At 36.5% G+C, this 17284-nt stretch overlaps 1 protein-coding gene across 1 annotated transcript in view; it reads right to left on the bottom strand.

Moving 5' to 3' along the window:
* The window catches only part of LOC131065547 (aldehyde dehydrogenase 22A1), a 148603-nt gene that overhangs the window by 42943 nt on the left and 88376 nt on the right, over positions 1-17284 (bottom strand). The window contains exons 6-8 of the mRNA XM_058000081.2: positions 11294-11447; positions 347-450; positions 98-176 (exon numbers count right to left, since the gene is read on the bottom strand). Coding sequence (XP_057856064.2) covers positions 98-176; positions 347-450; positions 11294-11447 — 337 coding nt within the window. The remainder of the gene's footprint in view (positions 1-97; positions 177-346; positions 451-11293; positions 11448-17284) is intronic.

Raw genomic sequence — 17284 nt, 5'->3', positions numbered from 1 at the left:
TCTGAAAACTTCCTTCTACTAGCCAGAAAATTAACTAACAATATAAACATGTATGAAGGTAAAACTATTAAAGCCTGAGAACATACAAAATGCATACCATCTTCCCAACACCTGTGGATCCAACAAAAATTACTTTATCAACAGAAGAGACAAGTGCTTCTCCAGTCTCACCAAAACTGTGACATAGAAATATTCAATCAGCAAGTGAAAATGATGAAGGCAAGAACAGTCCAGTACTGCAAAAAATTAATTCTTTTCCAACAATGGAACAGCAAAAACTAAAATTCAAAGCTATGCTAAGGTTGTTATCAATCAAAAAGTAAAATCTCACATGTACATAATTTACCCTGTAATCACATGAACCAGATCTGCAGGTGCTCCTGCTGCCAAAAGTGCTGCTTGAACAATCCGAAAATAGAAGCAGCCAGACCAGCTTGCATGCTCTGAGACCTTGAGAAGCATGATCATCTAGTTTATTTTTTGGGGATAAAAGATAATATTATGTGTGTGTGTGTTATATTAAGGTAAATTTCTAAAATTCCCATGGGCTTCTGTAGCAAACCAAAGGGACTTCAGTAATAAGAGTTCATATTTCAATAGTTACAAAATCATAGACATTAAATCAAAAAGGAGCTGCAAAACACTATCAACTTAGACTTACACTATATGTTGATTTTTCAAGATCTATGTTTTAATCACATAGTAAACAGAAGAAAAGAGAAAGGAAAATATCTTCTAGGAGGTAGTTGGAGGTTGTGCTTGGCGGTGCTGGATAGGTGGGTACATTTGTGCATTTTCTGCTCTTGAGTCTTATCTTAGTTACCTACAATTCATGGTGTGACCCAGCCCATCCAGGAGCTTATCTTCCATACTAAGTACTTCGGTTGCCATGCTAAGAGATCCAGCAGGGGGGTGTACAACCTTTTAATCACTAAATAGTATCCTTAACATTCTCTCCTTTATATCATATCACTTAACTTTGCAAGCATAGTGAGATCTACAAACCAGTGCATTTAGTAACTTCTGCCAAGCAATAAAATCTCTTTACTTTTGTTTGTAGCATGTTTAGATCATCTAAGCCTTTGGGACAAGTTGGAAAGGATAACGAGTTTCACACTATAAGCCCAAATTCCATTCTCTTTGGCTCTGTCACCTTGTCATAGCCATTTGGACACTTGGACATAGAGGTAGAACTTACCAAATGCATTGAGATGGAGCCTAGGCTTGATTGATCTGGATGGAGAAATGATTTGAATTGATGAATTATTTTGAACACTGGAAAGCTCAATGGGAAGCCTACCAGCTTAAAGAGAAGTTACAACTTATGTAATTACCTAAAAGGAGAGTAGGGGACTAACTCATAAGGACATTACCTGTTTTGTGGCCTTGTTTCACAAACGATGGTTAACTATTATATGACCAGAAGATTACAGAATTCCAAGAACTCAAGCAATGGGATATGTTAGTATCTCAGTATTGGAAAAAGTTCACCGACAAGCAATTGATGGGCTTCAGAGGCATTCTAAAAGAGTATAATGCTCTTTTTTCACTATTGGTTGGATATATTTTCCGATAACATGCTTTTGCACTACCTCAGTTTCCATAATTTTGGAGTCCACTATTTTTAAAAGACCATAGAGGTATCATTAATATGGAATCTTCCACTCTTATTTCCTGTTTTCGACCCATAGACACAAACTTATATTGCAGATGACCAAAGAAAGGAACAACTGTTTTTTAATTCTTTCACCTCACTAGGAATCTTCATCCCCAGGCATAAACTTATATCATAAATGAGAAAAAAACCATACATGACCTTACAACCGCCAAATGCTATCCTTTATTTTGTCTCTTGTATATCATATCACTTAATTTTGCAAGACTACAGTGCTCTCCAAACTAGTGCATTTAGTAAGTTCCATCAAGCATAAATTTTCTTATACTCTGTCACCTTGTCATAGCAATTCAGATGATTGGAAGTAGAGGTTGAACTCATGGCAATGCATACAGATGGAGGCTTGGTTGATCTGGATGAGAATTTATTTTGAACAATGGAAAGCTCAATGGGGAGCCTACAACTTATAGAGAAATGACAACCTCATAATATAACTTGAAATGTGAGTACAGGCTCACTCATGAGAACATTGCATAGGATATATTTGTTGCCTTGTTTTGCAAATGATGGTTACTGTTGTGCTTTGCACACACTCCCCATCTCTGACAGGGACCCCCTCTCCTTTTTTCCGCCTTGCTAACATGAGAGAGAGAGATAGAGCTTGGAGGTGTATAAAGAGTCAAGGTAAAGTCTAAACATGAGGAGAATAAGGTGAGAACAGGCCCATAGGTCTGAATTTGCATTGCATCAAAAGGAGCATAAAGGATGGAGCATGGAATAAAACTTGAGCATGAGAGGAACTGAGTGAATGAAGGGAAGGGCCTTGAATGGACAAACCTGACCCCAAAAATGACAGATTAGCAAGTAATGATGGCTCAAGTCATTGGCCAAAATTGGACTTGGAACTAAATTCTGAAATTTTCCCTTGAAGTTCAGTGTTTGCCATAAAATTTGCAACGAGGTCTTAATCCAAAAATCCATCCTTTCACCGAACTTTTGACTAGCATCCTTCAAAGTTCGGCTTTTGCATTCAAAATGGGATTAATCCTTAATCCCAAAAGGCTTCCAAACTCCGCGGTTTTGACCAAACTTCCTCTTCCACCTTGCGAATTTCAGTATTTGCACTAGGATTTGGAGCAACTGCTATTCCTAAACTTCTTCCTACTACTGAACTTTAACCCGAGTTTGCAGAACCAGCTGATGAAAAAGTCAAAACTCGGGACATTTTAAATTCAATTCAAGATGGGGGCAATCCTTGTCTTAGTTATGAAGGCATCAAAGACTTTTCATGAGCATAAACAAGGGTTGCATCTCAGAATTTGGTGCTTTGAGAATTGAAAGTCAGAATAAACACTAATCCAAGAAATTGTCCAAGCACCGAAGTTCCCCTCATACTCTTCAACTTCGGTATCAGCATGAAAAAGCTGATCATGACTTGTTCCCATCTCCCTTCCTAACCCCAACGTTAGGTCAGAAAGTTCTGACCCAAATGCAAGTCCGGTGTTAGCAGCATAGTGAGGAATAAGCCTAATCCCAACCCCGAAGTTTTCACCGAACTTACTTTCTCACCCTACAAAGTTTGGCATTTCACTAAAAATCAGATCAGCCCTTATTCCAAAAAGGCTTCCTACCCGCGAAGTTTAGACAGAACTTTCTCCTTTCAGTCCAAAATTTGGTGGCAGCACTGAAATGGGGAATTGTTATTAATCCAAAAGGTGTTCCTAGTGCCTAACATCAGACCGAATTTTGCACAAACTCTCCAAATTTGGCATGGGCATGCAGAATCTGATTTGGCCTTATATTTGAAGGACTTCCTTGTGCCAAGTTTGATCCTTGGCTCTTCTTGGCTCACTTTCCCAAGGCCAAAGGGACTCTCTTAGACATGATTGAAGAATAATGTTCAACAAGGCTAAAGTGTTGCAAAAGCAAATCACCAATGGATGTGATGGTAATGAATGAATGACTAAATAAAATGGTGATTGTTCTTTGAACTTGCTTGTCCATGCAAGATGAAGGGCTCAATAGATGCCATGTAGGAGATGCACAAGACAAAGGGAGGCTCTACGATATTACAATTCGGAGCACCAATTGAGGATAGGATCAATCCGGAGAATTCCCAAGATAGAGCCAAGAAATGAATTCAAGGTCAACACCATGAGGATGTTAATGAACGAACCTAAGTTAAAGTATGAGGATAAGCGACCACTACCACAGTGCACAAAAGCCAAAGTAATCCCATTCTGAATCTCTAGAAGATAGAGGCAAACTCAAAATGCTACAAATGAAGAAAGAACAACTGGTGATGACAAAAATTTGAATTCATTGTAGTAGCAATTATTATATTGTAAATGACTACTTGTTGGCCCAATTTAATACAATTCAAGAGGGGGCCAAAAGTTAGTTGTTCACCCAGATACCAAGCTTGTCTCTTTATGTCTTGAGCCCCACGAACTTTTTTCTTCTAGTGGCATTGACTGAAGTTAGTTGAAAGTAGCTGAAAAGGTGATTAGAAGTTGTTGAGACCATTAACTAAAAGTATTAGGGTTTCTAGACCATTGATTAAATGGATTGAATCTTGACCATTGATTCAGAATGTAAAATCTATAAAAGGCTAGTGCCTCTCTCATTGTAAAGGGGTTAGAAGGTCAAAATAGGTTAGAAAGTTAGAAGTGGCAGTAGTCAGCAAATAAGAGTAGAATAGAATAGGAATTGTTGAGCAAAATTTGTTGTAATGGCAGTCGAAGCAAGTGAATAAAACATTGAAGCATTGTGTTTTGCCATTTGCCTTCTCCTGTTTGCATGGGTTCTTTTCATCAAATTAGCTAAAGTTCAGTGATTTCAATGGTGGAGTGTGAGGGTATCCAATTGATTTCAGGTTCATACCATTGGAGGCTTACTAATTGTAGGTCTCTATGCCTCGTTAATCTCAACCTTCTATTGTTGTTAGTTCAACTGTGAATGTTCATCTAAGTTGCGCCAGAATTGGATACTTAATGAATGTTCATGGTCTGAATATCCTTTTATTCCCTCTATAGATTGCATGTTTCTATGGAGTTATGAGTTTTATCTTTGGTTAAGCAAAAACTAGTTTATTATGTGAAGTCTTTCTATCCACAACGATGTCCATTACTATCATTGTCCCTAGGTTCTCTAAACCCTATCCCTTTTGCTCTTAAAAAAGGACATTGATGCGTTCTCTCAGCATGGTGAGGTCCTTCTTGTAGGGGATTTCAATGCTAGAACTGCAAGTGAACAAACTAGCATTCTCAACTGTAAAGGTGATTGTAATCCTGTTTGGCTCACAGAAGAGGAAAAACATCAATGGGAAAAAGTGTCAGAAGACACCAAAGGATGCAATCAGTTTGGAGAAGGATTGCTCACTCTTTGTGACACTTTTGACTTAATTATTTGTAATGGTATGATTAGATGGCCAAAATCAGGAAGTTTCACTTGCAACACTTACAATGGGACAAGCATGGTCAACTACGCAATTTGCTCGTATAGCTTAGGCAAAAAAATTGAGGAATTAACGATTGGAGAGCATTTTGGGGATCTCAAATCAGATCACAGTTCAAATTATTTAAGTCTTGCATGGGCAGAAACGAAGCAATATGAGGAGAAAATTCAACCATCTCAGCAGCAACATTCAAATGGCAAAATTCTTTTGACACAAGAAAATGCTAGTATCTTCAAGGCTACTTTGGAGAGGCTTTTCAAGGTGGAGAAAACTACATGTCATGGTCTCAACAGTCATATGTTAACTAATCTAATACATGTGGCTCTCTCAAAGTGCAAAAGAACAAAAAACAAAAAATCCGAGACAAGTTGTTTACCGGTGAATGCATGGTTTGATGAGGAATGCAAAATGGCTAGAAGGAGTTTAAGAGAGTCAAATAAAAAAGAGACAGACATCAAAGTTTACAAGCAGATTTTAAAGAAAAAGAAAGCCGATTTTAAGATCACAAGGAGAGACGAGCTATTTTTTCTTGGCAAAAATAATCCCTTTCTTTTTTGGAAAGAGATTCAACCAAGAAAGAAGCAGACTGAAAATAATATCACAGCTACAAAATGGTTTGATTGTGCAAGGCAGCTTTATGAGCATGATCTGGCGGTGGCCTCCCCGCCCTTGGTCAACATCCCCACAAATCTTTTCACTATGCAAGAGATTGAATTGGGTATTAATAAGTTGGGTGTTGGTAAAGCAAAAGATTTAGATGAGCTTCAAGCAGAATATTTCAAGTGGGGCATGAATGTCCTTGCTCCTCATATTACAAAAATATTCAATAACATCATCCTCCATGGGTTCCCTAAAGATTGGACAACAAGTCTTGTTGTACCTCTTTTCAACAGTGGCGATGTTAATAACCCCTCCAATTATAGGACCATAATGGTCAATCCTTTGTATGCTAAACCTTTTGGAAGCATGATAGAAAATAGAATCAGCAAATGGGCGGAAGAAAATCATAAACGTGCAAAGGGTCAAGCGGGTTTCGGACCTAAACATTCTACAGTTAACCATGGTATTACTTTGAGACAAATCATTGAAAAAGCTTGGGAGAAAAAGGAAGAAGTCTTTTGTTGCTTTGCAGATTTCAAGAAGACTTTTGACACGGTCCCTAGAGATAAGATTTGGCATAGAATGGAAGAACTTGGTATTTCGGCTCATCTTAGAGTTGTTGTTCATAGGCTTTATGAAGAGGTTAAAGTGAAAATCAGAACTTCATATGGCATTTCAAACAGTTTTAGAAGTGATATTTGTTGGAATCAAGGAACATTGAGAGGGGGGGTTGAATCAGTGTTCTGCAATTTTTAATTTTGACAATCTGTCCTTTAAACCACTTAATACATATTAAGGAAATTAAAGTGCAAAAACACAAAGCAAAGATAAGCAACACCATAACACCAAGATTTTTACGTGGAAACCCGGCTAAGGGAAAAACCACGGTGGGATTCAAACCCACAATATTAGTATACTCTGTCAAAAGTATAAAAATATTACATAGGGGGGGCGCACATGCATTCAGGCACACTGCCTAGAGCTCACTACTAAATGTTTACAATAAGGGCTACAACCCGGAAGGCTCACTGCCTTACAAATGTTTGTAAGAGATTACAATGAAGTTTGAACTATGAAGTAGCATCAACAAATGCCTGGATATAGTTCCGGTTAAGCACAAAACATATTCTTACTCTGCTCTGCAATACTGCTCTGTTTTGATATTCTGCAACATACCGGAGCACAAATCTTCACCTTGCGCACGTGAAATTGTACATATTCGCTCATACACATATCCCACACAATCATCAATCATCAAAATAATCAAATAAACCTGTCTTATATATCTGCATCACCACTTAGGTCACCACCAAGTCGGCTTCAAGAACACGTCACAAAAGATGAAACGTGTACACAAGTCGGCTCAATTTGATCCAAAAACAACTACGCGGACCAAAACAAAATGTCCACATGCTTCCCACAGGTCAGCTTACCAACCTAGAGCACACAAACAACCGCAAAAATTGATCTGCAAGATCCGCATACTGAATTACGACAAGTTACCACAAATAACCACTGTTCTCACCAAAAACATGATTACAAAATCTTTTAACTTACACAAAACTTAACACTGAAGGCCACAAACTTGGAATAAGATAAATTGCATATCCATAATACATCTCCCAGATCCGCAAAGCAAAATACTCAACCAAAATAATCAGCCAACCAAAACACTATACACTCTGTCGGATACATGTTCTCACCGGACCTCACAAATACTTGATCAATTTCCAATCACTCTTCCGGAATGATGAAAACATGAACTGTGGATGCCAATTCTAATATGAGTTGCCATCAATGACAATATCTCAACATAAATGCAGTGTCTCTTGCCAACAATATTGGGTCAAACAAGGGTGCCCTCTATCTCCTACTTTATTTGGCTTATACATTAACAAGCTTGAAGAATGGTTAAACATGCAGAATGGCAAAGGTATTCAACTGGATGAACTTGTGATAAGGCTGCTCCTTTATGCAAATGACCTCATTTTGATTGCTAAATCTGCCCTTGGTTTCCAAGAGCATTTATTTGCCCTTGAACGTTTTCGCAATACGGTGGGAATGCAAGTTAACATCAGCAAGACGAAAGTCAAGGTTTTTCAAATAGAAGGAAACAAAAGCAGCATAAATTTTACTTTGAAGGCGGCATTCTTGAAGAAGTTACAGATTACAAATACCTTGGGATTGGTTTTAACAAAAATCTTAGTTGGGAAGGTTGCAGGAGGAAAAGAACTTTAGGAGGTTGGAAGGCATTTTATGCTCTTCAAAATAAGTGCAGGGAGGCTAAGCTTTGGGACTGGAGTACCATCCAAACTCTTTTTGGGCTTTTGGTGTTGCCTGTTGTTCTTTATGGATGTGAAATTTGGCCCAGCAGTACCTCTGTCTCTCAATGGAAGCAAATAGAGAGAATTCAAAATCGTTTAATCACAAGCAAGTTCAAAATTAAAAGTACAGTTCGATATGATATGATGTTAAGTGAAGTGGGAGTTGCCCCTATTGAAGCAACTGCTATGGTGCATCTCATTAGTTATTTAAAAAGAACCGAACAATTGGGAGGAGGTAGATGGCCTAAGGTTGTTGTCAATGACTTATTATGCAAAAGGAAGAAGACATGGATGCAACAAAACATCAATGGTTGGAAAAATGGACCATTTATTTGAGTGCGTGTCCCACAAACAACAAGGAGATAAAGGTCTTCGTTATGGATAATTTCTACAAAAAAATCTGGGGGATTGGGTTAGGAAGAAAGAAACAATACTATATCAATGAGTTCAACCTCACTTCTGATCATCTTCAAAAAGTCTATATAGGGGCTAACATATCTTGGAGAGTTAAAATCCTCATTGCTCAGCTAGAACCAACTCTCACCAACTTCGATGTGAGACCGAGTCGTGGAAAAGGCCAAAAGAGACTTGGGAAGAAAGAGTTTCCCTATTTTGCAACACCGGGAGGGTGGAAACTAAAAAAACATTTTATTTTGGAGTGTGAGGCACTTAAAGACAGTAGGGATAAGTTTGGGATAAGTTTGTCAATATCTTAGCTGATAGTACATGGTATCATTTATTCAGCCAGGAAAATATAGAGAAGTTGGGCGCACTCATCATCGACTTGCATAGGCAGAGATCTGTTTTTCAAAAATTGGTTCAGATTGGACAGGCTATCCCATAGACTATTCTTGGTCTCGTGGACGTTAAAATTCTTTCTCTCTATCTTTCTTTCTTTATTTATTTAACCAGTTTGAGGAGTGAAGCATCACCAAATTGCCATATTTGATGCAAGCTAGCTTGTCAGATGCATTAGTCCCCTTTGTGATTACCAGCAAATCACATCAGCCCTGAGTTATCCTGAGCTTAGTCATGACTTGACGTTAGGAACCTTGAGGTTACTTTGTTTGGACAATCCTAAGGCATACAGCGTTTCCTTATCCAAGAGAGAGTAGGATGTACTCAATGCATTTTATTTTGTGTTGATAGAAGTGCTACATTTCCCCATCAACAATTACCTTAACTATTCTATGACTAGATGATGACATTGCAAGAACTCGGGCAAGTGGGTATGTTTGTAACTCAGTACTAGAAAATGTTTTAACCGATTGCTAAAACATATGCCTAATACCAGAATGCCCAACAGTTTAGAATCCACAAAGTTTATTCTAGGTTTAAATTTTTAAATATTCAAATTGAGATTGAAGTAGATCTGCATAACCCTACAACGATGACCAAAGTATTTGATAAGTCAACAAAACAGAAGTAAATAATCCAAGCTCCAGCAAATCATAAAAAGGCTAATAGAGAAGGGTTTAAAACAAATAAGCCCAATTTTACTTCTAATGCTAGGAAGTTTGGCAAATTTATGTAAAATAAGGCTTTTGGTAATTTACCAAAAATGAAAAGAATTAAAGGAACTTTAGGAAAGCCTCAAACAAGAACAAAAACAAAATCCAACAAACAAAACAGAAAAATGTGGAACCTGTTGTGACCTAATCACACGTCACCCCATTCCAAATGGGGACCCCCTACTTTTTAGGTCCTCTTGGTCTTTTGGTTTTGGTTCGTTGGGTCTTTTCACAGAAATATCTTCGGTCTCCTCAGTTTGCAAGTGTTTTGGGATGAATCTGATCAAGTTTGCAAGTCGTTTGAGCCATTTTAGGGTTTCGCCCTTCAAACTTAGATTTGAAGCCTTTTCCTCAAGCTTTTGATAAACATTGTATTGGAATCAGGACCCTTCAAGGAAGCTATCAGTGAAATTTGAGCAAATTCTGAGCAACTTTCTATTTTTAGAAAGTTCCTATTTTTTAGGGATTTCACTGCCTCCCAGATTTATTTTATTTTGCCAAAAATCAAACTTACTATTTTTAGCAATTTCTATTTTTAGTAAGTGTCCTCTCGTCCTGATTTTCCCTAATTTTGACAATCTGAAGTACTTAATATTTTTAGTAAGTCTATTTTTGGCAGGTTTAGCACAAGTAAGGGTCCCGACACCGAAGACTGAGTATTCTTGAACATTTGTCTATATCCGAAAAGTTTGAAAAAACAGGCAGTTGATCAAAAAGTGGCTGAGTGTGGAATTCATTCTAGAAGTGGAAAGGCATCAAAAAATCTCCTAAGGCATGAAAATCTCTTCAATCCCGAATGGCATCCCAGTCCAGAAATGAGCAAAAATGGCCAAGTCTGGCAAAGTCCAAGGAAATCCTTGCCTTGGTGGTCAATGGATGGCAAAGATAGCATGGGTGCCAAAGTGAGGTCATGGAGGATTTTTTAAACTTAACTAAATTTTAATTAAATTATATTTTTTTTAATTTTTTTTTTAAGTTATTATTATTATTATCTAATTTTAAATCCCATTTCAAAAAGGGGACATTACACTCACTATCTATTGTTCATTCTTCCCATGTTCATTTTCCAATCAGAATTATATTCTCACTAACAATTAAATACTCTAACAATATTATCTCACATAAGATTTTTGTTCATTTGTTGTGGCATCACTTGTGTGTCTTCTACTTTTTGTTCAAATACTTTGAGAGTTCATTCTAAAGCCTACGCCTGGGCCCATCAACTCATTTTCTCCATCTTTGATAGTTTCATTTATATCTGAAAGTCAATATTTTATAGAGTTGACACATATAATGATTAACAGGAGTGCAGCTCAACTTCCATTCGTGACATACAAACAATAGAGTAACAATGCAAAAAGTACATCATGTAAATTCTAAATTAAAAGATGGATGATGATAAAAAGAATCTGTCACATACACACAACTATCACATTAAGATGTGAACAATTATACACAAGAATGAGCATTGCACAAAATCAAATGCATAGAAAAGTCTTTTATAATTATGTTTGTAATATACAAGAATGCTGACATGCTCAGGTCCGACTCACATAAAATGATTTGTATGTAAAATTTTGATGGAAATTTCGGTGGATATATCAGAATTAATTGAACAAACAAGTCCTTACAAGGAAGAACATGGTAGGTGCTTTGATCAAGTACAATAGTCTGCATGTAGCCTAATCATAACTGCCACTAATTCAAAAACTGTGAATATGCATATGCCAAAACTATAACAACACACAACACCAAAATCTCACTCTACAAGAGTGATTGTTGTTACCTTGATCACAATAGCATTCCCAGAGAAAACAGCAGCTAACATGGGGTTAAAGATGTTGTGAAAAGGATAGTTCCAAGGAACAATTGCACCAATGACTCCAAATGGATGGAACTCTACTCTTGCAGATTTGTGGAGCATCGACCTTCCAGAAGACCTGTGAAGTAAAACAAAATGGAGCAAAAAAAATATTACAAAGCAGAAAAGAAATGCAAAACAATAATTCCAGTTGCATTTGTTATGATGAACCATATCAGGATTAACAATGTAACTTAAGCTATAATCTATCATGGAAATGAGCTCTAGAATTTCTCACAAGAAACTATGTTGTTTTATCCTCCATAGGTTCATTCAAATTGAAAGGAAAAAAAACAACCATTCCAAGAACCAAACAAATCATACCAAAGTTCTCTCTGATAAATCTATTAATATAGTATCAAACTATTTGTTGTGACATTTTCACACATCACCCCATTGCAAATGGGGACCCCCACTTTTTTGCTTTTTAGGAAGATGTTTTGCTTAGATTGTCTTGGCTTAGCAATAATTTCCTGGTTTTAATCTTTGCTTGTGAGAGGGTGTCATATCAAGATTAAAGTTATCAATCAGCTAATGTTGTGAAAGTTGTCATTTAGTAGGAAATGTCATAAAACAATGCAAAAAGTTGTCGAATTGCAAGGAAGTCATCTAGAATGCTAAGTTGCCCAAGTGGTTGCAAGCTAATGTGAATTATGTGATGAAAAATAATTTGTCCCTATGGAGATCGATTTTCCACTCCTGAGGGTTTGCATTGAAGAAATTGATGTTAAAAATCCATTTAGTCCTATGGAAGTCGAATCTCCACTAAGCAAGATAGGGATCATTTTATCCCTATGAGATTCGATTCTCCACTCCAAGCCTAAAAATCAACTTACCTAAGGGGGGTTACATCAAAATTAAGGACAAAAATAGGGATCAATTTGTCCCTATGGAGGTCGAATTTCCACTCTTCAAGGCATTGAAAAGACTAAGTAAAAAATTCATAGGGGCAAATCAAGGAAAGGCATGAATCAAAAGGTCCCCATGCACATCGATTTTCCACCCTCTTCATCATGTAGACTAAACTCAGAGAAATTCATAACGACAAGGTAACAAAAAATAGGGACAAAATTTGTCCCTATCCTATCGAATCTCCACTAGACAAAGTACCTAGCAAGCATTGAGCAAAAAGTAGGGCCTGATCTGTCCCTATACATATTGAATTTCCACTTGAAGGTAAAACTTGCTAAAGTAAAACAAATTTCCATAAGGACTGATTTGTCCCTATACACATCAATTTTCCACTTGGAAATAAGATTGCAAAGGTTGAATGAATTTCATAAGGACTATTTAGTCCCTATACTAAACGAATCTCATATCAGATATCCACCAATGATCAATCAGAATTTGAAATGGAATTTATCCTTATGCATTGCAACTTTTTATCATGGTATACGAACTAAGTAGGGACAAATTTGTGCGATTTTCCACCCTATGAATGAGACTTAAGTGCAAAATATCATACAACAAGCTGAAATGTGTGAATGTGGACTGAAGTGAAAGGTGTAAGGGAATAGGTCCTTATCTAAATTTTAAACATGTGGCAAGATACAAGATAGGTCCTAGTCGAATTAAAATAAGTACTCACAAAACGTGTGAAGAAGGAAATACAATGAAGCGTTAAGATAAGGTCCTGACCCAAATCAAACGTGTGGACCTAAAGCTGAATGTGCAGACCTAAATTAAGGTGTGTGAAGAGAGGTCCTAAAATGTAATGTGTGAAGAAGACCTAAAGGTGGCGGATGGAACTAAGCATCAAACATGCGTACCTAAATCACAATATGCAAATCAATCATGAAACATATGGACCTAAAAAGTGTATCGTGTGGGAGGCTTGTATTAAGTTTAAACGTGTGGAAGGAAGCCCTAAATCAAGGTGAGTAGATCCTAATTTAAGCCTTGACCTAAATGCAACATGGAGATAAGGGGGATCAAACTGAAACATGTGAAGCAAGAGGACCAAATGTCAAATGTATAAGAGAGATTGCCACCAAATGGAGCAACCCATATTGAGAGATGAATTAAAATGTGTGGACCTAAAGGTAAAAAGTGTGAAAGCATAAAGATTGAACTAAAGGTCAAGATCTAAAGCACAAAACGTGGGGAAGATTAAAGCTAAGTTTCATCCTTTTCAAAGCATAAAGACATAATGTGAAGCATGTGGGGTTGAAATTAGGCCTAGACCTTAGCGAAATACTTAAGTATATGATTAATTTTAAGGGATTAATTATTGTTTCTTTAATTCATAAGTGTTTTAATTCAAATTTTATTTCTTTTGTAGGTCTGATTGCAAGTGAAGCACAATAATGAAGAAATTCAATATATGCAAGATGAGGAACCAAGTGCAAAAGAGGACTTCACCAAGGCAAAAAAAATTCAACTTAAAGATCAATTCAAGGGACAAGTCAAATAAGACAACATCACAAATGCGAATGAGGATCAACATGTCAAGTCTTGGAGGAAGATAGTAAAAAGAATAAAGGATATTTTACAATCTTGAATTTCCTCTAAAAATCCAAGAATCATTGTTAGTATGCCAAGGTGAAAGATTCAATGGAACAAGGCAAGCTAAGGTGGCATCTCAATCATCATTCATCCAATCAAAGGACCCCAAGTCGAAGTGTCTGATACAATGAACTTGATGGATCCTATAAAGACACAAAGTTTGAGATACCTAATCTCATTTTCCATTGGTTCACATCAAATGTAATACACATCTTCAAATCATTGTAATTTTCTGATTGTAATCTCGATCATTGATTGTGAATCAATCTGAGCCACCGAAATGTAAAGAGAGCTCTCTATAAGACTCGACTCTCTCATTTGTAAAGGTTAATAGTGGATCAATAGACAATAGTGGATAGTTAGTAGTTAGTAAATAGAGTAGAAGTTAGAGTAGGAGAAATGGAGATTGTTGCCAAGACTTTTTGTAATAAACATACTTTCTTCATTGAAGTTATGGTGAATTTGGTTGGCTATTTCAACTTGTTACATGGTCTCCACTTCTCATTTGCTTTAAAGTTGGTTAGATGAATGCAAGATATCATTGTTGATGAATGGAAAATATCATTGTTGATGAATGGTGTACCTAATGTTCATAATACTTGTAATTTGTTGATTGCAAATTGCAATTTGTAGTCGATTGAACTTGTGTGAAAGCTTAACTTCTATTACTTCATGCTCATTGTTTGGGTGGTTGATGTGCATTGGTGATATCAAAATCATTCGTTTATCCTTAGGAGATTGCATCAGTTTTGTGTAGTTGCTCCTCGATGGCGAAACAAAGCTTGATTTGGTCAGACCTAATCAACAATTAGTTCCTACATTCTCAGGATTAGATTAGCTTTCTTAACCCTTAATTCCATTTGCTATTTGTTTTCCAAGTTAAGTCTTAATGTTCCAGCAACATTCATGTGCAACGTAACTCCCCTTGTGATTCCAGCAATATCACATCATATATCATTGAGTCTATCCACAATTTAAAGGCAAAATCTAATAGTATGAACCTTGGAGTCATCTCATTTGATCAAAAAGCCTAGCATTTGAGAGGTCTTTGTTCAAGAGAGGATAGAATACCTTGGTATTTTATTATGTGTTCAAGGTGCATAAAAAACACATCAACACTATTCTTGTTACTTGTTAGCTTCACTATTAAGATTCACTAATCAACTCCCCATTCAACTAAGCAATCCAAACATTGTCAACTACAACAAAATGCAACAACAGAAAGCATGGACATGGACACCTAGGAATAAACATTAATACATCATAAAGAGATCCCATTATGGGTTAAACACTGCATCAACAAAGAAACATACAGCACAAAATTTAAGCTTTGGTCTTAATGGTAAAGAATGGCACTCATCTACAAGAAGCATCTAGATTTCATTCATTAACCCTAAAGTATAAATAATTCTATCATCTGTGTAGAACACAATTCTTCTACTGATGGGATGAATGAATAGAAGATATAAACTTCTAATCCTTAACCAATTTAAAGTTTAGATGAACTTTATCAAACTTCAATCTAAAAACTGAAAGGAATTGAAAATGAAATCAGAGAGAGATGCAACCACACAATGAAGCCAATGGACAAAAGATACGTGGATACCTAGGATGGGAAAACCCACGGTGAGAAATGCTGCTAGGATCTACTATCCTAATCCAGCCTCATAGTTGAAGTGTTTACAAAGTTTTATGGCACCAACCCCAAGGAATCACCAAATTCCTTATTGAATCACTAACTCTTTCAAACTCCACACTTAACAACCTGAGTACCAACCCAGCATCCTTGAGGAACCAACCATAGGATGTTACAAATCAAATAACTTATTACTATTCTCAGATCTAAAGTATTACAATCAACAGTATTAGATATGTAAAACAAATTATCACAAACTGAATGTTGTTATGTTCAGATATCTGTAAACAACTTTACACTTGACAATCTGCAAACAAAGTGTTAAAGTTTGAGAATTGATAGTCTCCTTCAATTTTCCTGTATACACAAACTCAAGCAAAGAATATCATGAAATCTTCTTGTAGAAAAGAAAACTGATCTGATTTATCCCTCAAGTTATTTGCACTTACAGCAGTTGTCTTTCTATTGCAGATTGCTCACTTATAGCCTTTTATCTTTTCATTGAATATTGTTCACTTACAACACTTGAAAACGTACTCTCAACATCTCCTTTTGTTCATTACTAATGTTTCTTCAAGGGACCATTATACTTAAGAGTCCGATTAACTTCACGTACTCTCACAGTCTTATAAGCATTATCAATATTAACTCTTTTAACAATATGCACTCATATAAATAAAGGAAGTAGCTGTTAAAAACAGCTGACAGTTGTCTTCAACTGACCATAACTGATCAGGACAGGTGGAGATTAGTTTTAAAAGTTAACAACCTTTGAAAATAATAAATCAAGCTAATTTCTTATATTACTACCTCCTTCGATGCATTTCTTGAACAAGATACAAAGATTTTTGTCACCAGTAGAAAAAGAAAAATTATTTCAAAACAAATGACTAACTACCCAGAACATTTACAAACCAAATAACAACCACTAACAACTGCTAATTGTCAACAAGTATAACTGTTCTTAACCAATGTCTATTAAAACTCTATTGTTGCTTAATGTTTCAAATGACAACCCAATTATAAATAGAAACCCATTCACCAATTAAACTTAGATACATTCTGCAACAAATCTGCCATTTATCAACAGTTCGTGACTCTTCACGAAAGATACAGTTGATTCAATCTTGACTTGTCATAATGAATATGCTTTGTTATGATAATAACCATGTATCGGGGATGTCCCTGCAGTGCAATGGTTGTTGCAAGCCTTGTTGAGAGGGCAGTCTCAGGTTCGAAACCCCGTAGATCGTTCAAAGAAGTTGTTACTGATGCATTCCCATGCCTTGGTCCTGTTGCCCCAAGCTGAGGTGAAGCCCCTTGCATTGGAGACTGCGCACACGGTACAATTAGAAAGAGTTGAAAAGATTTGTGGTCCCTACGCTAACCTATCAAAAAAGCCTCTTCCTGTGATTGGTGCACATGAAACAGAGGCGTTTATGCCTCACACTATACGTTGTGCATGGTAGAAAGTATTACTCATGTGAACCATGTGTTGGATGGTGGTCCCTTGCCAAAGCCAACTTTCATCAAATTGACCCAACAAACATTTTTTGCCTTTAAACTCTCTAAGATCATAAACATTACTTTCAATCCTTTTCCCTACAGCCACTAGTTTTCTTGATTTGACCTTTCTAACTTCACACCCTTGAGCATTAAAAATAACAAAGTACCCATTATCACACATTTAACTGACACTTGAGAAGTTATGCTTCAATCCCTCTACATACCAAACAGTGTGTGTTTTTAGAGTACTCTCTAACTTTAAACAATTT

Source organism: Cryptomeria japonica, chromosome 4 (genome assembly GCF_030272615.1).
Source record: "Cryptomeria japonica chromosome 4, Sugi_1.0, whole genome shotgun sequence".
Lineage (NCBI taxonomy): Eukaryota > Viridiplantae > Streptophyta > Pinopsida > Cupressales > Cupressaceae > Cryptomeria > Cryptomeria japonica.
Note: the sequence above shows the minus strand (reverse complement) of the source record. Positions and strands in the feature narration are given on the sequence as shown.